This window comes from Netta rufina (genome assembly GCF_964035555.1).
Source record: "Netta rufina genome assembly, chromosome: Z".
NCBI classification, from domain to species: domain Eukaryota; kingdom Metazoa; phylum Chordata; class Aves; order Anseriformes; family Anatidae; genus Netta; species Netta rufina.
In genome coordinates this window covers 11,106,599-11,132,694 of record NC_140126.1, presented here as the reverse complement: position 1 = coordinate 11,132,694, position 26,096 = coordinate 11,106,599, and the positions used below count along the sequence as shown (strand labels likewise).

Sequence of the window (26,096 nt, the reverse complement as noted above, 5' to 3'; positions counted from 1 at the left end):
TCTCTTCTAAGTTGGCACTGTTGGTGTGAGGAGCCAGGAACCCAGGTAAGGAAAAAGATCTTCTACCTGCTCTCCTCTTGGTTCATTGGAAAGATTGTTGATTTCTCTGTATTCAGTTCTATTATACTCTGCTGATTATACTTAAATCTCTGAGAAGCTTTTTAATTGAATGACTGCATAAAAAGTGCAGAGTTCTCACTGCTACAGCTGTGTGGAGTTTTACTGGCTTTCTTTACTAAAGGAGGAAGCTACGTCTTTACTTCACAAAATTTATTTTTCTTAGCAAGATATAAAAGCCATAAGAGCATGCATTACACAGTTAAAAAAAAAAAAAAAAAAAAAAGAAACACTAAAGTAGAAAATGACTGCATGTTTCTTTTCAACATTTTCAAAATGCAATCTTTTAGAATATTGCTTTAAAATAAATAATTTTGTTTTTATATTTCTATTTTTGTTTGTTTGTTTTGAGACAAAACAATGTTATTATGTTCTGCTGTAACATCCTATAAAATATGGTATTGATTCAGTAACAGGATGAGGGGAAAAAGCTTTTGCATTTTTCAGCAAATAAACGGTTTGACTGGAAAACTATTTTCCAAGTCTACTAAATGTTATTCCTTCCCAGAGACTGTCTATAACTTTCTGTCTCTTCAAATAAATTTTGATTGACCACTGGAGTGAGAAATAGGCTAGCTGGTCTCTCTTCAGCTGTTGGTGAAGAATCTGGATGAGGTTTGAACAGTGATGGTTTGCAGTTTCGACAGGCTATTCTAAACTAAGAACAATAAAAAAGATGAAGGAAGGATTCACTGCAGCAAAGCAGTTAGGCAAAGGGGGATCATAGACACATGAAAACAAATTGTTTATTGGCAATAGGTTGGGGCTAGTTAGTTTTAAGTTTCTGTTGTTTTACATGCTCTGTAGGAAAAATGGTCTCATGCTTTTATTTGAATTCCTAGAAAATATTTTTGAGAACACTCAAAAAAAAAAAAAAAAAAAAAAAAGAGCAGTAGCAGATCTTTGTCACATTCAATATGATTGATAAACAACTTCTTAAATAGAATTACCATGCAGTCGTGATTTGTATTCAATAAGTGAAAAACCCTTGATGAATAGCCTTTGACATCTTGTCTCTTCACGTACCACTAATTTATTTCATACCTTCTCATGTGTTATCACCAAATTCCTCGTACACTGCTTAGTAACTTTTTACTGTGAAAATGATTTATAGACCCTGCAAGTCAGAAGAGGCATGTCACTAAGATACAAGCATAGCTGTGAGTGCTACAGCTTACTGAGCTCTTGTTACCTGTCCGTGTGCTGTAGATGAACACCTCCACTATGGACAAGACTTTGCTATTGCATCTGATCCTGCTGAGCCTGGTGGTTGGCAGCAGCCAAGGGTGCTACTGTGAACATTACCCATGGGGGCCATGGTCCAGCTGTTCAAAAACCTGCAATTATGGCACACAGACAAGGCACAGGTAGGGCCAAATTGTCTTACTAGTTTTATGGTTCTACTTCTTGTCTTAAAAAAAATAAAATAAAATAAAATAAAAAAATCACTTTGGGGGAGAATGGACTGTGCCTGAAGCTCCAGCTTCTGTAATATGTTGGGAAAGAAAAGTTGTTTTATCTAAATGTTTAGCAGATTAGTGGATTTTAACTGCAAGGCTTAAAAATTACAAAACTGCCTGTAGAATCCTACAGGGCCTCCAAATGTACCTACTTCTGCCAAGATGCGTAGTGAGGAAAGATCAGCCAGGTCCTACGATGGCCTTGCCAGCAATGGGCATTGAGCAACCAGACCCTGTGAACAAACAGGGCAGGTGTCCAGTGCACTGCAATGCTGTGGGAGGAGAGAGCTCCAGCATGGCGAGCCTACAGAAAGCTGCTCCTTGTACAAACAATTTTGCAATGACCACTAAGTCGACTAAATATTCAGCAGCACCAAACTAGATGCAGTACAGGGGTATACTCTACACTTGCTGGAAATCATCTCTTCAATCCTGACTTTTTCTGTTGCCATTCTCTTGATGGGATGAAGTGAAATTTTCTGCTCTGTATATTCAAGGCATTGTTGAATTTTTTATTTCAATCAGCATTCCACAACTACCTATTGTCATTCAAGTTTTTATTGGGTTCAAAGCATTATCAGCCTTCATCCACAGTTTGAGAACATCTACATTCTGTTTCCTTCCTCTTTCAATTACATTTTTTAGGCAAATAAGAATGGATGAATATTATAACCAAAACTTCTGTGACCGGTTGTGCACAAAGATGGAATCTCGTGCTTGTAACCAGCAAACATGTCCTATCAACTGTCAACTTGGAGACTTTGGACCTTGGTCAGAATGTGACCCATGCATTAAAAAACAAGTAGGTAGAAAATGCATTATGTGGACTAATTACAATAAATGATACCTAAGAACCTTCTTTCTTTCAGATATTCAACTTCAAGAAAATTTGATCTTCAAAATGACAGTTTAAGTTAATATGGGCAACTGGTTATAAATTATAATAGTAGGAGCTGGAAGGAACAAGTTAAAATAAGTAAATCAAAACAGAAAGGAACAATTCAGTAGTGTAAATCCATTCATGAGAAATTCCTTCAAAAGTGCCATTGTCATTATTAAAGATGAGTGAGTTTCCTACATAAAGGATAAATTAAGATAAAGGTTATGTATCTGTTTAAGCAGGACCAAATCATGTGATCTCTAAAACAGCATAGCATTTTACATGTTCTGAAGATGAAAAATAACAGGATCAAATTATGCATTGAAGAGTTAATTGGCAAATCCTAACCAGTACTGGCTAGAAATGCTATATCTTACACTGATGGTCAGGATCTGTCTGAGATTGCTGTCAAGAAATCCAGAGTACCATTTCTCCAAGCCTTTAGCCTACACAAAACTGGTGTGCTTAATATCTATAGAACAAAAATGCTCCAGTGACCAAGTCCCTGGGCCTGCATTTATTCCCTAATGGTAGAGTTAGGAATTAAGTGTATCTTCCCTGGCAGAGAGGGAAAGGGTGAAAGGGCAGGTTCAAGTAGGTTTCACCTAAAGAAACCAAGCCCTGTCAAATATAAGATTATAGGGAGTGGAGCACATTTTGTTTGGGGTAGTTATGTGGCTGGTGGATCTGAGCTTGAAGTTTACCATAAGAGTAGCTTTGAGTGTTCGCGCAGACATAGCCTACAGCTCTTCTGAAGCTTCGGAAATCCACACCTGAAGAGCAATAACAAAATGCCTGTTAGGTATCATAAGTATATCTTTACACATATACATGTATATACGTACCTTGATGCCAGTGCAGGACAAGAAAGACATGGTGTTGGGTGCTCATGAAGAAGCAGTTCTAGATTTGAGATGTGGATCACCCTGTGGGGTTCCCATCCTGCAGTCAGGATGGAGAGTGAGAACAGAATGGGGAGAAATGGTGGGAAACAGCAATTAAACTGCAAGTGTTGAAAATGCATATTGCTCTCATTCAAACTGATTTTTGTGATCAGTATCCTCTTGTTAAATTGTAGAGTTTCTTACCTACACATATGAGAAAGAATTGTTCATTTTTATTAACTTTAAATATTGACGCAAAGTATTAGTTGCTTTTTTTTTCTAAAAAAAAAAGTGCTTTTATGAACTAATCTGTTTTTTTCATCCAAATTATAAAGATCACTGCTTCTGACCTTTATAAATATAAACAGCCATCAGAATAGAGAATGTGACCTCAAGATGAGTATGAAGACTAGTGTAAGCAGGCTCCCAGTGAATGGGAGGGGTAAAGAGGTTAAAGCGCACACAAAGAATATAATGAGTGCTATAGATCCCAAATGGAGTACATGGAGTGGTTATCTTGTTTTTAGATGGTCTGGTGCTGCTCCATGCACCCTCCATTCATAGTCACTGAGTTACTGCTATTTCTTGAAGGTCATTCTGCATTGATTAGTTCAGGGTCCTTCCACAGAAACAGTAATTAAGTCTGGTTATCAAATGGGAAAAAAAGGAACTGGTTATCAAATGGGGAATAAATCCTACCCTTTTTTAGGGAAACAACAGTTCAGTCAGATGCAGATCAGTTTCACTAGCAGGCCATTGAAGTGGAATGAAAATCTGGCATTATTTTTCTAGCAGCCTTCAGCATCATTATTCTGCAAGTGGGGTTCTAATTTGGGGACAGAAAACCAAATGAGCTTGAGATTTTGATCCCATATAAAAACTATAGAAACTCAAGAACAGTTTCTGTCCTGTCCAGTTCTCCCCAGAAAAGAGGTCCTATGAGTGGGGACCAAACCAGCTAGTTTTGGGATAAGGATACATGCTGTTGTCATGGTATTTCTATTTCAACAGAGGTGATAAAAACATGAAAAAAACCTCCACTAGCCTGTTCATACACAACTTCCTACCATACCTCCTTGGCTGAATGTGCTGGAATTGTACTTTTCATTCCTGCTGTGATGTAGCTCATGTTGTCAAATGTTTCATTATTTGTGCTCTGCCATTGAGGCTCTCAATGTATTGGATTTCAGGTGCCTACGTGCCTTACCTGGGATGAGGATGTGGTAGGATGTAAGGGAAAAATCAACCAATGAATTTCGCCAGGTCTCTGATTTCAACGAAGTTTTAGCATCACAGAGACATGTGGCTCTGCCTGAGGGGCAAATCAGCTACAAAAGAGCTCAAACTTTTTTTTTTTTTTTTTTTTTTAAAGTTTAATTTCTTCTGCCTTCCAAAAACGTTTTATTTTCTTCTGCCATCCAGTTTCGTGTTCGAACACTCTTGCGACCATCTCAGTTTGGGGGTCAGGCCTGCTCTGAGCAACTGGTGGATTCCCGCCCCTGCTTTCCAGCGAAAATCTGCAACATAGTGGAGGTCAACTGCAAGAATAAATTCCAGTGTGAAAGTGGTAATGATGGCTTCACAGATTAACTGCTGCATTATTCAATAGTAAATAAACTCTACTTGAGGGGAAAAAGAAAAAAGAAAAAAAAAATAATAAAATGATTTTCCTGCACAAATTCCAGGGAAAGGGGAAGGGAGAAATCTTTATTTGAGGATTTACATTTGTTAGTAGGAGCTTATGTTTGCAGTTTCTCCTGTAACTAAAGGGAATGATTCACAGTAGTGCAATCTTTAGCTTGGGTTGTCAGCACAATCATGGCAGCTAGAAAGTATCACTGTTCCAATGACATTTTTTTGCACATTTTTTTTCCAACACAAACATATCCATACAGTTTGTCTGAACCCAAAATTGCACTATTTTTATTGAAACTGCAAAACGTTGGTATTTCTTACTTGCTTTGGTTTAAGTATACCTGACTAGGTTCTATAACTTTATCCTCATAACCTTTTGCTAAAACTTAACCTAAGCCTTGTGGCTTCAAGCAAGTCAAACTGGTGGAATAGAAACAACTACATTTATTGTAGTAATCTAGACTTTATACTGCTTTACTGTTAATTTCTGCTGCAAGCTTACACCTTTACTAGGGAAAGAAACTGCCTTTCTTTGCATTCAGATGCAATGAATTTTCGCATAAGGATTATTGCTGCTGTTTGTTCTCTGATGCAGGTCGCTGCATTGCAAAAAAACTGGAATGCAATGGAGAAAATGACTGTGGGGACAACTCTGATGAAAGAAATTGTGGGAGGAAAAAGACAGTGTGTGGCAGAAGGTTTGAAAGCATCCCCAGTGTGCAATTAATAGGCAATGGGTAAGCCAGCTTTGCTTTTCATAAACATGAAATTGTTGCTGAGTAATTTACATAAACTAGATAATACCCAAATTCTCATGTGAGAGTATCTCCAAACACATAATGTCTCAAATTAAAACTAGCAAGAGATTACAAGAATGCAACCAAACTGTCAGGCTAGAATTTGTCTGCTGCATTTGTCAGTCCTATTCTGCACTGCTGCTGAGGAGCCATCAGAGAACGTTGCTGTCTGAGGGACCTTGCCTGCCCTCACAGCAACGGGAACATCACATGTTGGCAAATTCCAGCTCAGTTATGTTAAAGAACTTCAGAAATGTGAATGTTCCTCTGCAGATGTGTGACTGTGTGTGACACACCTCTCACAACACTAACCATAATATCTTCCAGCCTACTAACAAAAGCAGTTGGACACTTAAACAAAGAATCACAGAATGGCTTGGGTTGGAAGAGACCTTAAAGATCATCTATTTCCAACCCCCTGTCATGGGCAGGGATGCCATGGACCATGTTCTAGGTCTTCTGGTTTTGAATGAACTTAGTGCACTCTGGAAATATCACTTGTGCTAGAAATGGAGAACTGCTTATTCATTTTTCTAGGCCATTTTTGACCTCTTTATTTGAGTAAAAGCAATTGTCTAGGGAAGTCTTACACTGACATTGGTGTTATCTGGAAGGTTAGGCAATACTGGAAATTATAAAACAGAATTGCTACCATAGCCTGGATGTGTGTTTTTTCAGGTGAAATCAATGTGAATTAGAAATTCTTTTAGATAAATTTCTTTCAAAACAGTAACATTATCTTTACACTCATATTCTCTCATTCAAGCATACAGTATCTTCAACACAGCTGTATTCCAATGAACAATCCAAGTTTATGTCTTCCTGACATGGTTTAATTGTTGTTTTTGTTTGTTTGTTTTTTGTTTTTAAGATTTCACATTCTGTCAGGAGAGAGCCGAGGGGAAGTCCTTGGCAATTCATTCTATGGAGGAGAATGCAGAACTGTGAAGCGTAACGAGACAAGGATATTATATCGTATTCCTGCAAACCTGAAGGGTGTCAGCTTTCAGGTACTTTCTAGCTACAAATACTAGCTGAAAAACCCTTGTCACAATTGTAGTCCAAGTTAAGTGCTGAAGTCTTAAGAAGTACTGCATGTTTTAAGGCAAGATTTCTCAATGTGGTAGGGCCTGAACATGCTTCTGGTGATGTGTAAAAATGGGATGAATTGAATGGTGTTGGGTGGCTTACTTGTGCCTTTCTGGTCTGCTTTTACCTACTCTGCCAGATATTTGACTCAATGTGATGGATTTAGGCTTTTCTCCTGCTTCTCATGACAAGCCTCTGTTGTGACTTGATACCAAGGGTCTTGATCCCAACCTGGACATAATCTAGCCAGAGGTTTGATCAAGTCCAAAACTCATTTCAGCATCACTGCTGTGTCCTTCTTGTACCAACAGCTCTCCGAGCTGCAGCTTCCCTTTCAGTCATCTGCAGCCTTGGGACAAGCTCCTCCTTGAGCAATTTCAGCCCCTCCATCCTGCTTGTTCCCCTTTCAACCCTTCCAACAAGCAGTGAGAAGAGGAGGCAGATACTAAATTTGGCAGGCAGAAAGACAAGAAACACATGGTCTGGGAAGGGGTTTTGCAGGAAAAGCCAAGGACAAAGGTGCTGGCTTATATTTTTTCCAAAATCCCTGAATCTGATTTTTAAATAATATATTTTAGATTTTTAGACACTGTTATTTAGAAAATAGTATGAATAATGTGGTTAGTGCACAACATCTGGCTGCATACATATGACAGGCTCTCTGAAGCAAGTAGCTACTGCGCTGAGAAGTAAGATATGCAGGACACAAAAAAAGGCTCAAGTAATGTGTGAAATCTGAACTGCTAATGTTTGTCACAACTGCTGTCAGATTTTATTATTAGTTTAAAAGAAACAATTTAACAAAGGAGATCCTTTTCATTCTTTTTCTTCATCGGAAACTTTAATGGGTTTGGCTATTCTTCTGTTTTGTTCAGTGATGAAAAATTACTACACGTAGAAATATTCAGTTGAGAAAACAAGTCTTCTTTTGCTGTGGTGGTTTCACACAGATGTTCAATTAAACTTTACCACATGGCTCTCTTACTCCTCCTCCTCCTCAAAAGAAGGAGGGGGGGGGAGGTGGAAAATATGATGGAAAAAAAAAAAAATCATGGGTTGAGATAAGAATAATTTAAATAAAGTGAAAAGAAAGGGAAAAAGAGAGAGAAGAAGAAAAAAAGAAAAAAGAAGAAAAAAAAAAAAAGAAGAAGAAGAAAAGTCCATGTGGAAGCAAAGAGAGTGAAAACAATTATTTGATGTTCAACTATGTCCCAGGAAGCAGGGTTTCAATACACATAGTGGTTGTTCATGAGGACGGATGTTTTCTTAACGAGAGTCCACTCTTCTCCTTTCCCAGCTTTTATTGATTTTTCTACAGCTTTTAGTGCTGAATGTGTCATCACACACTATGAAATATCCCTTGGTCTGTTCAGGTCATCTGTCCTGGTGATGTCCCCTCCCCACCTCTTGCCCACCCCCAGCCTGCTGGCTCTGGGGTTTTGAGGAGAGTCTTCTCAGCAATAGACACAACACTGGTGTGATACCAGTGCTGTTCTAGCTACAGGTGCAGAGCACAGCGCTGTATGGGCTGCTGTAGGCAAACTGAAGTCCACTGCAGCCAGATCTGCCCACACCTCCTTAAAGTTGTGTGGTTAATGTTGTTATTAATGTCCATCAGCAAAAATGTTCAGTGTTTGTGACTCTCACTAGGTTTGCACCTCTATTTTTGAACATTTAGAATTGCCTTTGGTATAGAAAGGTCACGGGATCAGGCTTTCAACTCAGATGCATTTTCATGCAAAAGCATGTGACTTGTTGGAGAACAGAACTGGATCAGGGGAATGAACATCAGTGCTCAGGGTCCTTTGCAGCCCTGTTGGGTGAGCCTAAAAGGAAAAACTTGAATCCTTCTAACACCTGGAGATCTTGGGAGGGGTTTGCCCAAGTTTTGGGAAATTAGTTACTTCTGAACTGATGCTGAAGTCATCTTTGTGATACTGCTTTGCACAACATTACCACTGAGACTTACCAAGCTTATCTGGCAGGTTCATCCCCTGCTCCCCTTCAGCTATCCCTAGTTCATCGTGCAATATGGGTGCTCGCACTGCAGGTGTGCTCTAAGACTCCCCCCTGGATTAAATGTTTTCATTCTTCTAGCAGGCAATGAAGAAGAAACAAAAAAAAAAAAAAAAAAAGGCACCAAGTTCTTTGTGATGTACATTATAAAAGCCATGGGAATGGGACTTACTCCTAGTATCGAAGTAATATGTAGCTCTGAAAGTCTTTGAAAAGTGTGATGAAATATTTGTTGAAAATTATTCCTAAACTTCAGATCAGGGGAGCTAGGGAATTTTGTGAAAAATGTTTTGAAAGAAAGTGATACATGCTTTTTTTTTTTTTTTCTTGTAATGTACATAATTCTACTTATCCTTTATGTATCTCACCTATTAACTCAATTTATTATTATTATTATTATTAGTAGTAGTAGTAGTATTTTCCTTTAAGGACAGCTTTTAGCTTATTGGCAAGTCTAAAAAACATCAGGCTTGTTTCTTCCAGAAAATGTCAAGAATTCATTGTTTAATAGGTTGGCTTGTTTCAAGTTGTTATTTGGGCAAATCCAGTTTGCTTTACTGAATCTCCAGGTAACAAATGAAGAGGATGATGTAAAATCACATTTCTACAAAGATTTAACTCAGCTGAGTGACAATGATCAGCAAAGTAGTTCATCCGCTCATGATTCTCGAAAAGGATTTAGCATCCCAATACTATTCTCAAGAAAGAAACGGGTTCAAGTCACATCATCTTCTTCCTTCAAGAAAGCCATAAAAGCCTCACAAGAAAAGGTAATTGAATGTTGCCTTCAATTTCTTCCTTTCCTTGAGTTTCCACCTGCGTGTTTTGGAGAACTGAGCTATCAAAGGTCACTGTCCATTATCAAGGCACTGGCATTACATTTTACAAAACCGCTAGAATAACACATAAGGAAGGTCAGAAAACAAAATAGGTCAAAAAATAATCTCTGAAATAATATACCAAGATAAAAGTTTCTAGGAATAGACAACCCTCTCCCATAAAATTCTACCCCTTTAGTGCAGAGGAATACTGTGGCATATTAGATGCACGTACTTCTAGAATTTAATGTCAGTAAAGGATCAAGTATTGCTTTGTTTACAATTCTGCCTGGCAGAGGCCATAGAACAGACCACAATTAAGGCTTGTTGAAACCCAAGAGTTGTAATAAAATTAGAAAGCGTCTTTTACAAAAATACGAGTCTAAATTTTCTTCCTATGACAGAAACTTTATTGTGAACCTTGCTAACTTGTCCTAATTAGTAAGTAACCTGACTGCTCAAAAAGTTCAATATTTCTAGTCTGAATTAATCTGTACTAAAGTTCTGGCTACTGGAAACCTGTTTGCTTTCATTCCCATGTAGATACGTATATACAGATCAGGCTGCTCTTTTATAGAATTGGTAAGTTTATTTTGGTAGAGTAGTGTCTTCTTATTGAAGAACCCGTCAGAACTAGATTAATTCAGAAATTATCAGATGTTCCTTTGAATAAAACTGTCATGAGGAAGGTTTCTTGGACTTACATTGGTTTTGACCATTGCAATTTCAGAAACCCACATGAAATATCTGATATCTTAGAGCTGTTGGCTCTAGATGTAACAGGTTAAAATCCGACCTTAGTATGTCCATGGCAAGAGTTCAGACCTTGCCATGAATTCAGACCTATATTTTAAACTGTGTGCACATGGGCTTCACATAACCATCCCAGGATCTCAAGCTCAAGTGACTTGAAAGGTCTTGAACTTTTCCCTGTTAGAATAGATGAAATATGAAAACAATGCTTTAAAGTTTATATTTGTTTGCCATAATTCTTTTGCTAACCTGACCTTTAGGTCCTCTAGTATGCCACTTTGCCATGATTTCTCTGAGGTCTTCTGCTTATGTTAAGGTAACCATCTAGGGTGGTTCATCTTGCATATCTGTAGACAACAGCAGTTCTACAGAGATCTGCCACTCAGATAGTTTCCCGCCTTTTGTATCAATGAAGAGAAACTGTGTGGATTTCTACATGAATGTGTGTTCACTGAATAGTGTCTTAATGGAGCTGTGGAGGGAGCCCAGGTGAACAGCTCCCACTCTTCTCTACTTCCTACCATACAGAAAGACCCTTACAGTGAGGCTGGAACATTATATTACATGCTTCACTATGAACTACTTTATTAATCTTGCCCTTCCTGCTGCATGCTGTTATTTTTATACATTGTTTTCTTCACTTTTTTTGTTACCAAATTCCTACGCTGTCTAATTTGTTGAACTCCATGTTGCTTCAAGATTGGGAAGAGAGTTCAGAAACTGGAACATCAGCACCTGCCTGATAGCATGTGCTCTGCAGTCAGTCAAAGTCACATGGGCCTTGAACCAGGCTTTGTGCCCATCCCCTTAGCTCAAGTTCCTAGTATTCTTGGCTGCAGTTAATTGAGTTTGATGGCTAGAACCACAATTCAAAAACTGAGGGCTGAAAGGTGCGAAGTCTTCCCTATCCTTGGAGATGTCAGGCATCATGGATGGGCATAATTCCATGGCAGCTGTGCTTAAAATACTTGGAATTAAACATCACTTAATTAGCCAGTATATTCTGGTGAAACTCTATTTTGTTAGAAATTGTCCAATTAATTAAAACTACCAGTTTCAACATCAGCCCATCTCAGCTTGTGTTTGGCTGCTTTTTTTTTTTTTTTTTTTTAATTGGAGTAGTTTTTATAGAATAAATAAACTATCTGAGTGCTTACACTTGATTTTGATCATTTCTTTTGGCTGAACATCTCTGGGAATTATACAGCACTATAGTTTGTATTAATAGCTGGTATTAATGGGTCAAGATAGCCACAGACACCAGGGGGTACCAGTATGTTTAGATGTGTGCCCAGAAATAACTGAAGACTTTGAAATCCAGTTTCCTGAATTTCTTCTATAATAGCTTCCAAGTTTGTTCAAGTCTCAGCGGTTTAATACAGAAATCATGGAATAAGGTGAATTGCTAGTAAGAAAAGCACTTAAGATACTTTTAGTAGCAGAAAATGTAAATGTGAGATGTACACTAAGCAAAAATTCTCATTTGGTATGTGGAAGCATCTTATCCAACTGAGCATTTAGACTCAATATTTGCCAAAGTGGCCTGTAATTTTGTGCATAACTGAAATGTTAGCCACCACGGCTGAAAATTCAGGACCAGAACCCAAAGGAAGTCCTTTTCCTATAAATGGCATTACCACAAGGTATTTTAGGAGCTGAGTACAGCCTGGAAACTGTTACATACCCTATTTCTTCCATTCATGCAGCAGAAAGCTGAGCACCCTTAGCTTATCTTCCAGTGTGCAAATGAGATCACTGAAACGAATAGTGTAGAGGTGTGCATAGCTGAGAGCTGAGCTCCAGCTCATGTGTTTTGTTGATGAGTCCTGGCTGGATAAACTCGCTGTTTAGATGCAGCCTTGTGTCTTCTAAGCCAAGTGAGCTTGAAGACTGAAAGGAAGCAGAAAAAAATGTACCAGAAGCAAAATTCAGCAGAAAAACCCATGTATCATTTTTTTTATAATGATTTTTTCTATCTATGTGTTACTCATTTGCTCCAGTTTCCCATCACTCCTTTTGCTCTTGATCTCTTTGCTCCAGCTTTTTTTTTTTTTTTATTATTATTATTATTATTATTGGTTCTCTTTGTCACTTTATAAATTTCTTCATTCAGTATTCTATTTCTCTCCTCTCTTTTTAGTTAAACTCCCACATTAACAACTTCTAGCATTTGGAAAAAAAAAAAAAAAAAAAGGAATTAGCTGTCTCTAAACACGAGATTGCTCAATGTAAGAGGTGACATTTCCAGTTTCTGAACTTTTGCTTTTGCTTTTTTTTCTTCTCATATCATTCTCCAGCCCTTGCCTATTAACAGCCTGACACTTAAACTGAATGAGATCTTTATTCCTGTGGTTGTAGTTTTATCAGACTGATAAATAGTGTCTGAGATTTCATGGCAGTGAGGCACTACACAAAATACCCACTCAGGATTAGTTTCAAACAGCCCACAGACGTTTATAAACTGCAGCCTTTCCTCCTAGCTTTATGGGTGTCTTACCAATTTCAGGTTTATTTGTTACAGCAGGAATCATTTTACTGTTTTTCTAGTGCTTAGGAATTCTTATGTTGGAAAGTTATGTTTTCTAGTGCTTAGGAATTCTTATGTATACTCCCACACTGTAAAGCAGTAATGAGCATTGTCTTCAAGAACTTCACAGGGCTCTTGGGAACTCTATGGCTAGCTTGTGTTCATTTACTCATGGTTAAAGCAGCACAACAGACAGGATGAAATAATTCTTTCAGTGCAGTTCAGGACATACTCTTGGCCACTCTACTTTCTGCAGTCAACTGCCTATTAAGACTCTCCTTTTTTGTTTGTTTGTTTGTTTTTGTTTTTATTTCTAGAATTCCAACTTTGTTAGAGTCCATAAAGTCATCTCTGTTGCAAGCTTCACAATGAAAGAGTCAGATCTGCAGCTTTCAGATGTCTTTCTAAAAGCACTTAACCACCTGCCCCTGGAGTACAACTATGCTTTATACAGCAGAATATTTGATGACTTTGGCACTCATTACTACACCGCTGGGAAGATGGGTGGTTCCTATGACATTCTTTACCAGTACAGTTCAGATGAATTGAAGAACTCAGGTATGTAATCCTCAACAAGAAAATACAGTGATATATGTTTGCCAGCTTTTCTTATCACTGTTTGGTTTTAGGACTTACACCACATAGCAAACTCAACAAAAATCCTTTAGGCTTTCACAGACACAGGAATTATCCACTCTGCCCAAATATAAGGCAAGAAAATTTTTTCCATGTTTTATTTTGAAAAGTCCAAGATTTTCCTTCCTCGGTAAACATCACTGTGTTCAGGGACGCCTCTTAAGACCTTCAGATCAAGGTTCTGTGACACTAGGAAGAGATATTCCAACATACCCCAGTGTGGGACAGAGGTCCAAGAGACATAAGTACTATTTTCTGAGCTGCAGTCATTAAAGCTATAGATATTGATTAAAAATGAGTCTGAAACTGTTCCCATGTCAAAATGAAAAAACAACACTATAGAAGTGGAAATCTAAGGTTAAAAGCTGTGAAACCTAACACCATCACTGTAACTTGTATAGATACAGGAGGATACCTGAATGATGTGGTATAACTCAGTGCAATGTTGTTTGCACCTAGGAAGTGGGCACCTGCAGCAGTGATGACCGATTAGTGCCCTATGCCCAAAGTGCTGCAGGAACAGGGACAGCCTTTTGCCACGACCTCAGAGAAAGGTTTGTTGTTCCCACCACCTCTAACTTCTGCAAACCAGCACCTTGGGAGAGTGTGGTTGGGCTGTGAACAACAAAGGATTGTTCTGCAGTGTACCAGTAGCAAGAAGGAGTGTCAGATACCACAAAAGAGGTGACATGGGAGAAATACCCAGACAGGAATGGGAGAAGGACTTTGGAAGAGGGTGAACATGGCCTGATGTGACTAGGGAGATGAGGAGCAGAAGAGCCACTGGCAGTGGGGTCAGTGGTGCATGAGGAGCTTGAGTGAAGAACAGAAGTCAGAAAGAAACTAGTGAGCAGGGAGACCTGTGGTGACTCAACTTGATGGTGAGACTTAGGGCATGATGTGGTCGTGTAACACAGTTAGGGTCATACAGCTGCTGCTCTGGTATTTCTAGGTCTGTCAGAGGATGAATCAATGGACTGTATCCGAACAGAAACATCGTGGCGTGTGCTCTTCATAAAGAAGAAGAAAGTCAGTAACAGATGCATCACAAACAAGATGACTGTGAAACATGAAGGTGACTGTGCTGACAGGTGACAGGGCTGTTATCCTGTTAGTTACTTTGAGAGATACCACCCCCCTCAACAAGGCACCCCAGGTGACCTCCCAGCTTTGAATTAGCAATGCTCTTCTACCACTGTCAGAGAAACCAGTGTTTCACTGTTTTCCTGAAGCAAGCATCAGAAACATCTTGCTAGCAAAAGAAATTATGATGTAGGAGTGCTCATCCTCTGCTCTGGAGCACTGTCACTTGAGATCCAGTGTCACTGGCTCTTCCCAGCAGTCATGGATCTGACAAACATCTCCCATGAGAGGGATCTGACAAACATTCCCCATGGCCCCAGAGCCAGGTGTGCCAAAGTGGGAAGCGGGCACAACTAGAAACATGATCGCAGCCAAGTCCCTGATCTTCTCTAGGGGTTGTTCAGGGTTGCAGAGATAGTTGGGCAATAATAATGTTCCTTGCCTTTCCCCTCCTACCTTTCTCATGCAAGGCAGACACCTAGGTGTGGGAATGTGTCTCAAACTGCAGACAGCTGGTGCAATTTCTGCAAGAATGGAAAGAGTCACATTCTGCATCACTAAAAAGGATTTCCTAACCTCCACAGTTTTTGCACTTTTTCTATGATCAATCCAGTTACCCAGACATTTACTTCTGGGACTAAAGAGCCTGCCTAGAGAAGCCTGCTGTATCCCATGCAATTTACACAAGTCTTCTGTATGGTTATATCTCTGTGGTGAGAGTCTTGCACATCCTTCTCTGGCAAAATATGACACACCACTGAACAGAACAAGGATTTTTATGAGTTTAGACTCCTTTCTTCCAAGGATAACTTTGTAAAATTAAAGACAATATATTCCTTTCTATCCTTTCTAACACTTTTTGTTGTAATGTTGATGTTACATCCACTTTCTCTGAAAGCCTTTTTCTGACAGTTCTGTGCTGAAATCTCCTTTCAGGTTCCATTCTGCAGTCAGCTGAACAGTCGATCTCTCTGGTCAAAGGTGGCAGGTCAGAATTTGCTGCAGCTCTGGCCTGGGAGAAAAAGGGATCTTTTCCAGGGCACCCAGTCTTCACAACATGGCTGGAATCAACAAAGGACAATCCCATAGTGATTGACTTTGAGGTAAGAAAAACACTGATTTTTCAAAGAGCTATGCAGATGTTTCCTGCCTTTTAAATCAGGATGATGCTGTGTGTGATATGAATTATATGTTCACACACTTCTGGGCATGATATAAAAAATAGTGTGTGCTTTCCTTTGTCATGTATGTAGGCTTTCATGTCATGTATTGTCATGTCATGTATGTTGTGTATTTTTTGTCATGTATGACAAGGGAAATGTATGACAAGGTATGGCACATAGCTAAACTGAAGGTAAATGCTAACTGGCTAGCTGTTTTACAGGTGTCATCCATTGTGGACCTGGTGAAGAACGTGCCGTGTGCCGTGACCAGGCGCCACAACCTCAGGAGAGCCCTGAGGGACTATGCAGCCAGGTTTGACCCGTGCCAGTGTGCCCCATGCCCCAACAACGGCAAGCCCGTGCTTTCTGGGACGGAGTGCCTCTGTGTGTGCCAGGCTGGCACCTACGGCAAGAACTGTGAGATCCGTGCTCCGGGTTATGATTCAGGTGTGTGGAGAGATACTGTCATTGATACGTGTCTGGCCAGGCCCAGAGAGAGGTGGTGAATGAAGTGAAATCCAGCTGGCTGGCTGGATCCAGCTGGTCACCGGTGGTGTTCCCCAGGGGCCAGTGTTGGGGCCCATCCTCTTTAATACCTTTATTGATGATTTGGGCGAGGGAATCGAGTGCACTCTCAGTAAGTTTGCAGACAACTCCAAACTGGGGGGTAGTGTTGATCTGCCAGGGGGCAGGAAGGCCCTGCAGAGGAACCTGGACAGGTTGGATCAATGGGCAGAGGCCAGTGGGATGAGGTTCACATGGCTAAGTGTTGGGTTATGCACTTTGGTCACAACAACCCCGTGCAATGTTACAGGCTTGGGGCAGAGTGGCTGGAAAGCTGTGCAGAGGAAAAGGCTCTGGGGGTGTTGGTTGATGTTCACCTGAACATGAGCCAGCAGTGTGCCCAGGTGGCCAAAAAGGCCCATGGCATCCTGATTTGGATCAGGAATAGTGCAGCCAGCAGGACCAGGGAGGTGATCAAAACCTGAATGATTTTAGAAATGTGTTTATAAATTTATACATGCAATTATTTGCAAAATAATAAATGCATCTATTGATGCACAACTCAAATGTAGCATATAAGTGTTTCATGCAATTGCCATCTAATACCTGAACCTTTCTCTCCCATGTTATTTCAAAATCATGTTTCCAATGCCTATCAAAAATTATTTTTCTTAATACAATATTATGTAGGCCTGAATTTAGAATAACTGAGAAGCTCTTGCCACTAGAGCTGAGACCATTGCAGAAATGTTGAAGGATTCACCCTAAAACAGCCTGTCCTGCTTCTCTCTGGGCTGCTCTTTTCATGGTTCTCAGACTCTGTAGGCAGGACATGACAACCTAAAACCTCAGTGATGTTATCTGTTGGATAGCACACACAGAAGACAGCTGGAGTTTAGCAAGATATTAGGACAAGCATTGGTTTGTTCATTTTCCCTCTAAAACTCCAGGAAGTCTTTGGCCAGGGAAGCATCAGCCAGGTGGGGGAAGAACTGGTCACAGCTGCACTCTGTGACAGGTCCTTGATGTTGTTAACTTTTTTTATCCTTATCATATTTTTCCAAAATACACATGATATCATAAATTCCCATCATACCTTTTACCTGAAAATCCCTTGGCTATTTTGTCAAAGATAAATCTGATATAACGTTCCCTTACTAAATCCATGGCACTTCTTATCCTATGGTGATGGTCAGAAAGTATAAAAATATAGGGAGGATTAAAAATAGAAAAAAAAAAAAAATCATAATGAATAGGCAGAGCTCATCGAAGAAATTGCAAGACATGTTAAAATATTCCTTAGCTACATTAATAAGATAATAGGAAATTAGTTGTTTAGCAATAAGACTGAAAATGAGATCAAAGATAATTGATGCACACATTAATAAACTCATTCGTTAGTTTTCCTATAGCCTATTATGCTTAAGACAAAATAGCTGATGGATATAAGAATTTTTTATTACAGTGTGGGAGGAAAAATCAGTTTAAAATGTCTTAAGGATAGGGATCATAATCATTATTCTCAAAAATAATAAAGAACAATTTCACACAAAAGCAGTTTTTGAATGATTTTGACACTAATGGCATACATATAGAAAAGAGAAGAGACTTTCAGTATATTATTACTACTATTGTTACTGTTATTATTATTATTGTAATACAGAACCAAAAGAGGACAGAAGGAAAAGAAAGTGATACAGGCAACTATAGACCTCAGAAAGAAAAGAACAATTTAAGGTATGCAGTTATAGATATGAATGTAGATAATATATATTATGCAGAAAAGATATAATGTGTAAATAAAAATCCTTATATAATCCTTCATGATGGCACAGACAAAATACCCTGGTGGGTAAAAAAAAGACAGTAGTGTTTTAATTTATCTTGTGTGGGAGGTAGACTTGGGGTTTAGACTTGGTGTTAGAACTCATATCTAATTTGATAGCTCATCATTTCATGGGTTATCTGAAATGGTAGTCGGTACCATGAAAACTCAAATATCTCTGTGTGCAATAGAAGTAGAAAATAAGTTGCTTCTGGGTTTAAATGTGATTTGCAAACAAAACTGAAAGGGAAGGTGTGTTTTAGGCTCTTATGAAACACCTGGAATTTAGCTGAGTCCCCTGGAAATGGCTATCATGAATTTACCCTCATATGTGAACTAAGTATGATACAGATTTATCAAAAGACGGGATTTTCTTTTATTTCTTGCAGATGCTGTAGATGGCCGCTGGAGTTGCTGGTCTGAATGGAGCCCATGTGACACTTCCTTCAAGAGAAGAAGGACCCGGGAGTGTAATAACCCATCCCCGATGAACGGTGGAAAGCCCTGCAAGGGTGAACAGGAAGAAGAGGAGGACTGTCATGTCTCTGTGTTCATGGACAAGTAAGGAGATGGTAGATCAAAAGACCTCTGTAGTCGTAAGGCAGAGTTACAGAGCCCTCCAGGGCAATTTTGTGACTACTAGGGAGAAAGGAGACAGGCATATCTCCTGTGTGAACATCTGTGGGAGGAGCTGAGAGAAGGAAATGTTTGAAAATCATTACAGTTTGCTTCAGGTTTGGATTTATTCATTGTTTATTCATAGAAAATGGCTGATCGGTTACATACTAAAGTATGACTGTAGCTCTCTTAAGCTGTTTTGTATGACTTCCTGTCCAAAGTCATTGAGAATACATCTACTTCCACTCATGGGAGTTTGCAGTTTCTTTTTTTTTTTTTTTTTTAAATACTACATTCTCTTCTCTTAGAAGTTTAGGTCTGAGCTCAATGCCTCAGAGAATTCCACTGAAACTACCAAATTTTTCATATTCCTGCTTTGATTGTGCCTGATGTACCAGTTTCGCAAGTTCTCTACTTGAAATCATAACTCTAGCCTCAAAAGTTGCTGTATTTCTTACCTCTTCAAGAACAAGACTTTGTACGGGTTCATTTTCTCTCTTGGAAAAAAAAAAAAAAAAAAAAAGGCAGAATGAGAAAATGAGTCAGGTTTTTCATCATCCTTGCTGTAATGACTACAGAGGAGATTCTGGAGCAGACAGGAGAGGATGAAAAGCAATGGACCGTGTGATTCTTTTTTACTCATCTCAGACACCAAGCTTTACAGCTCTACACTGATAGAAACCAGCCTCCTTTAACCATTGTCTGATAGCACCAGTTGGGTTATGACCATGCTATCTGCTCTGTAGTTGCTGTTGTTTTTACAGGGAAAATACTCTGAGCATTCCTGTCCAAAGCTTCTGACATTCTGCCATTGTTTCTAGGTGACTGCTTAAAATGTATCCTTAACAGCATTTTTTTACTTTTTAGAGGGGCTCCCTGTATTAATGATGATGAGGCAAGAAGAGAAGAGGACATCATAACTGGTGAACCTGAGTCTGGATGCTCCAGGCCAGACCCACCAGAAAATGGATTTATAAGGGTGAGAATAAAAGATGGAAGGAAAATGCAGTAGTTGCAGAGCTGTCAAATTTTACAGTTTTAATTTAATTTAATTTATTATAGTTTTACTTAGTTAGTTAGTTGTTTGTTTTTTGTTTGTTTTGTTTTGTTTTTGTTTTTGTTTTTGTTTTTTACATAGTGTGCTAGTGAGCATGTTGTATACATGGTGTGTTGTGGGACTGCAGTTCACCAGGGTCCACTATCAACTGAACCAAAGGCAACGTGAAATCCATTTCAAACAGTGGTCTAAGAATACTTCTTTTGTAACCATGGCATTAATTAGTGTAGCCAGACAAACATTCTTTAGGTGAATGGATGACTCCTGTTTCAGAGAAGGAAAAGCAAGCACATATTGTCATTGTTTCTTTTGGCAATGTCTATTTTTATTACTGCAGATTATTTTTTTTTTTTTAATTTTTAAATACTGTGGGCTTTTTACTTTGTTTGTTTGTTCTGGTAGAATGAAAAGAACCTGTATGATGTTGGGGAAGAAGCTGAAATTGCCTGTGTGAGTGGTCATGTTCTCAGTGGCTATCAGTTCCTTCGGTGTCTGCCTGATCAAACCTGGACACAACAAGTAGTCGAATGCCAACGTAAGAAATAGAAAAGTAACTTGTCCCTGCAACAAAACAGGTGGAAGAAATATATACAACATTTGTTTTAACAAGAGAATCTGTAATGATATCTGAAGAGGTAGCATTTTAAGAAGGTATTTTAATCATTCACACTAGACTTGGCAAAAACCTGCTGAGTCACTACATCATTCCTCTTCAATTCAAAAGTGTTGCTGTTATGTGCCTTGTAAGAATATTGCAACGTTAACTGCTTCAGAAAACACTCAGATGTTGCAAGGTCCTTCTCTCATCTAGCTTTAAGTATCTTTGAGAGGACTCATCTCCTGTTTCCAGACTTTCATAGATAATCTTTAAGTTTGACAGTTATGCTGAAGAAAGTGTTCTTGGAGGAACCTTACTATCACTTTTTATATTACATGGATGATGTTTCTAAATCACCTTTACACTGCCTTTAAAATCCCCACAATAAATCAAGGCCTTGAAGTATTTACAGTCCAGTCAACAGTTATGGGTCAGAACTGAGCTGATCTTGTTAAATGGAGAGGTTCCAACAGCTTGCTGGAACTCAGTGTAATTTGATTATTTAGTGTTCATTTTATCAAAATAATTTCCCTGAATATACTTATGAGTTTTCTAATGCCATTCATTTTAATTATTTTGTTTATAACTTCATTTATTAAAAAAAAAAGAAAAAAAATGCTGTAAATGTCAGCCTTATTTTTAACAAACTTTAAAATTAAATTACTCTTACTGGCGTATATTAGAAATTCATTGTAATTATTCAGTTATTGATTGAAAAGTATTTTTACAAAATACACTGACATGACAGTGCACTGAAAATTTCTAGACTTAATTATGATAAATATTAGTTTGGAATGTCAGTCAGCTGTTAAGTGTTATTGTGAGTGCCTTCATGGCTCTTCAACTGAGGCATTATGACTTGCTGTAAATATCCCTACACCATGAAAACAACAAGATTTTTTTTTTCTTGTTTATTACAGCCGCATTATGCCTCAGGCCACCAATATCTGACAGTGTCACAATTTCCCCATTTAAGCAACACTATGACATTGGTGAAACCATGAGGCTAAGCTGCCAAGCTGGGTTTATAGTCACTGGTCAACAACAGTACACTTGTGGAAAAGACCTGTCGTGGATCCCACCTGTTTTGAGACATATTACATGTGAAAAAGGTCAGTATCTCTGCAAATGCATTATCCACAGCATAGTTTATTATAGCTAGCTAGAACTAGGAAGCAACTGGCTGTTTTTTTAGATGTATAGCAACTCTTCGTTAATTTTGCTTTTACTTTTTTTTCAAAATAACACTAAATTATTACAACACTGAATTGTTATTTGCAGTGTACTGTACACTTTAATCATGAAGCTGAGATGTTGACACTATTATTGGAAAAAAAAAAAAAACAGTTGTATTAACATGGCTTTGTGAAAGTAAAGTAGGAGAATTCATTCTGTTGAAACATCTTGTTCAAGTTTTTGCAGCGATTCTTGCAAAGAGCTTTGTTTCACTTTGCTGCTAGTTACAAGAATTCTCCCTTGTTTCAGACGAACAAACTAAGATTAGAGGGTTTTGCGATCCAGGTCAAAAACAGGTTGGATCTGAATGTGTTTGTATGTCTCCAGAAGAGGACTGTGGGTAAGTTAAGTGCTTTCATTAGAAATATAAAAGTCACCGTTTCCCCAGTGACAGACAGAGTCCATTGTGAGCACAAAACAAAAAGTAGCAAAAGGCAACAGCAAACTCAAGGTTACTGGTCTCTGTTCAGATACTAGCCAGTTATGCCTCTATATTCAAATTACAGCCCTCTTTATAGGTCTGTGAAATAAATGCACAGTGACATTAACCTAATGTCACACCATGGTGTGTCCTTTTACTCTGTTGCCACTGTCACCTGCTACTGGAAATTCCCACTCTTTCTTTTCTTCCTTTTTTTTCCTTCAACTTCCTAGGCACTGTCATCACCTCCCTGTAATGGGTCTTACTCCTTGTGCTTTAAATTTACACTTTTCAGATGAACATGCTGCAAAATACATTGCATATTTCAGACTTCAAAATCATATAAAACACGTAAGACTTGGATTTACTGTCTCTCACAGAACACAATCTGCACAGACCTTTGAGCCTTTAAGTTAATAGAGGGTTATCCTGGAGGATTTTTAGTAAATGACTGGCCAGAGTGGAGGTCATGTGGGGCTGGAGATGGAAAGAAGAACATGTATTGAATATGAGCTGGGCTACTATCAGGCTGAGAGCACAGGGTCTGTGGAAGTATCCCGTGCCTTGAGGAGGCAACAGCAACTCCTGTTTTCTCGTGCAGGAATGTCTTTCACTTCCTATCTCTTGGATGGGATCAAAACTTCCCCACCTCACAGCACTATGCTGTATCAGGGGCTTCCCAAGGTCCACATACTGCAGTAGTTGGGATAGCCTTAAGTCTTTAGACAGATACCCAGCTTGGCCATGTTTTTTCTGTGTCTCATCATATGCTGGTGGAGTGTTTAGAAGCATGGACTTGTTCTACAGCCTGCTAAAATAATTTTTCTTTTTTCTTGGGGTAGCCACTACTCAGAAGACATCTGTGTACTACATGCTGTTTCTGAACAGAACGTGACAAAGTCCAGCTGTCAATATTCAGCTGAAATGTGCCTTGGAGAGCAGTCATTTCATTTCTTGCATGCTGGCCCTTGCCTTGGTAATACCAACATACGCTGGGCTATTGAAAGGGCAAAGCTCTCCACAAACAGCATGAAGAAAGTGCCCTGCGGCTATGACACCTGCTATGACTGGGAGTACTGTCCAGGTATGGCTTCTGAATGATGGCATTTATCCCAGCCCTTAGGCACTGAAAATAAAACATGCTGGCTCCTTCACTGCTCTAAGGAGAGAATTTACAGGCATTGCAGTCTATTTCACCAGTTTATGGTGAGAAGAGTATGGAAGTGTGGTCAGTCCCATGTCCCTGCTAATGTGTTACAATTGGGTATGTGCCTTTTCCCTTAGGCACAAGTGGTGTAGTGTTGCCACTTTCCATTGGTAAGGGACAAAAGGAACTTGAAGATTAAGGGAACTTAATCTGTAATCACAGAGATGTAATCAGCAATTTTATCACCTATTCCCTGTGAGGCTACTAAAATCATCGTTTTGTGCTTCAGGAGTAAACCTGAGCCACACCCTCTATACCATATAATTAGATTATAAAATTAAATAATAAAACTACTTAGCAAGACAGGGGCCATCAGTCTTAATGGGTTTTTAATGGTAAAAATTGCAAATACCCATACATGAAAGCTGTGTTTATTAGGAGTTTTAATGAACTAGCTAAGCTGTTTGGTGAAACTCCTAAAAGGATTATTTTATAAACACTGTTGTGCAACTTGGCTATTTACTTTGTAACCGGGTGATAAGAGCAGTGGGTTTTCCTGTAAATGTCTGAGGTGCTGGCTGGCTCCACGCATATCACATGCCTGCCAGGAAAAGTCTGAGTGGCAGCCACGCTCATTCCTCCACTTGCTTCCAGAGACAAACACGATCTCTATCACACCTTGACTGCTCACAAAAAAAAAAAAAAAAAAAAAAAAAAAAAAAAAAAAAAGTCAGCAGTGAGAAGCAATCTTAAAACCCTATTTTGCAAAATTATTTATGCAGCACAGGATTTGAAGTAGGTGGCTTAAAAGTACTGCACAAAATATTGCTCCTTGTGGGGCTGAAGCTGTGGTCAGGACCAGGTGTGCCCCTCAAGGGGCACAGTGTTGTGGAGCCTCCAGGCACTTCAGGCTCCTGGGTAGGTGGCTATAATTTAAAAAAAGCATTGGTTTTATTTCTTCCAGAACCTGTAAGAAGTCTAGATCTGTTCCCACTGTGAAATTGGCTTAAGGCTGGATCCTGTAGCATTACCTCAGTGGTTTTGTTGTTTGTTTTGTTGTTTGTTTTTTTCAAAGACTCACATAGAAGTGCTGTTCAGCAAGCAAAAATGATGGTGAGCAAGAGTACCAGGAGAAAAAATACATTGAGTATTTTATATAAGCTTTCATTGGGGTACTCATGAGGTTGGAACTGGACCCTCCTCCTCACTGTCTTCACGAAAGTCTTCTTTCCCATGAATATGCACAAACATTTAGGAAAAAGAAGTTTTGATGTTCCTGAGAATGAGTAGTTGGTATCAACACAGAGGCAGAAAATACTTCAGTATCATATGAAAGCAGCTAAACTGAGGAAAATGCATGTTTTTCATGTTTTAAAGTAGGAAAGGCAGAAACTTGGTTTCCTGCCTAGGGAATTTCTGGGAAAGAATATAAAGAGTCAGAATCTGATTAGATCAGAAATGGGTAATGAAATAACCGGCAGGACTGAGTTTACCACAGGCCAGCAGCAGGTAGCTTAACATTCATAAAGGGAGCTGTAATGAAATAGGAGCTGACACAATACGGACCTTAAGACTCCATTTCACAGCAACATTGTGTGCAAAGATAATTGGGAACAGAAAGTAAACTTAATATCTTTTTGTTTAGAAGAAAGGTCAGGGAAAACCAGTGGATAAAAATAGTTAGATAGTTCATTTCTGCTCCTGTATAGGCCACTGCTGCAAAACCTGGTATTTAAAACTTCTTTTTACTCTACTCCTGATACCCTATCACCCTATCATATAGTGCATGCACTATAGGTCCTTCAGCTAAGGTATCAATCTGCAATAGCATTGTTCCCTGTTGGTTTCTGAAATGTTGTCACAGTATAAAATGTTTTCAGTTATGACGTTTGCAGCTAAATCTCCAACACATTCATTCCTAGAGACGCAGACCCAGTGTTCCTGCCTGATGCCTTACCAGTGTCCCAAAGAAGACAGACGGCTTCACTGCATCCAGATGGAGTCAACAGGGAGAAGGAGGACAGTTGGTTATTGCATGCTGGCAGCCATGAAGTGTTCTGGCATCAAACTGGAGGTGCTGGAGGAGGGGAGCTGCCGGGGGTAAACTGACAGCTCTCCTGGTGGCCACCACCACCATCCCACTATGCATGGGCTAAACCACATTGGGGAAAACTTGACTAGTTATGAAAGGACAAATAGATCTAAAAGGATGCAAAAAAGGATAGAGCTCATTTAGTGGGAAAATGGTGGCAGTGGGTTTTTTATTTCACGAAGATGATGTGCGGTTTGAGATATGGGGATACTGCTCTCACTGTCATTAACTCTGCATGGGCAGAGGGAGGCAAGTGAGAGATGGGCACAGAAGAAGGGGAATGCTGCCTCTCATTTCCCTGGTGCTGGATTAGACTTTTCCTTTCCTCAGCCATTTGTTGCTCCCTCTCTGCACTGGTGACTGCTCTGCACCCTGGTCATCTTGCTGGCTGAGTGCCCGCTGGGCAAATCAAGCACTTCAGCATCATTGCACATTCCCTCTGACACCTAACAGGTCCATGACAGAGGCTACACGTATGGGCACTCACCATGCAAATTCAGGGAGCAGTACAAAATACTGAAAACCACAAATACACAGTGATTGAGCGAAGTCTTCTTCAAAAGTATGAGATTATTTTTTTTTAATTGGTGTAACTGAAAGGAGGAAGGGTTTGCTTTCTGGGTTTGTTTGTTGGTTTTGAGCCCTAGGCTCAGGATTTTACAAAACAGAGGATTAGAAACCTGCCTTCCAAGCAGGGGAAAGCTGGCTGACAGTTTTTTTCCACCAGCAGTCAGCAAAAC

General features: G+C 39.3%; 1 protein-coding gene across 1 annotated transcript; it reads left to right on the top strand.

The window, feature by feature from the left end:
- Positions 1–1,326: 1,326 nt before the first annotated feature.
- C6 (complement C6) lies at positions 1,327–25,368 on the top strand (the record flags this gene model as incomplete). The annotated part of the gene is made up of 17 exons (XM_084304846.1): positions 1,327–1,484; positions 2,223–2,379; positions 4,764–4,908; positions 5,572–5,713; positions 6,645–6,783; positions 9,448–9,648; positions 13,294–13,534; positions 14,565–14,687; positions 15,632–15,798; positions 16,080–16,305; positions 18,577–18,748; positions 19,673–19,784; positions 20,265–20,397; positions 21,381–21,572; positions 21,946–22,036; positions 22,960–23,201; positions 25,187–25,368. The coding sequence occupies 17 exons, from the start codon at positions 1,327–1,329 to the stop codon at positions 25,366–25,368; spliced, it is 2,823 nt and encodes a 940-aa protein (XP_084160972.1).
- Between the last annotated feature and the right edge of the window lie 728 nt (positions 25,369–26,096).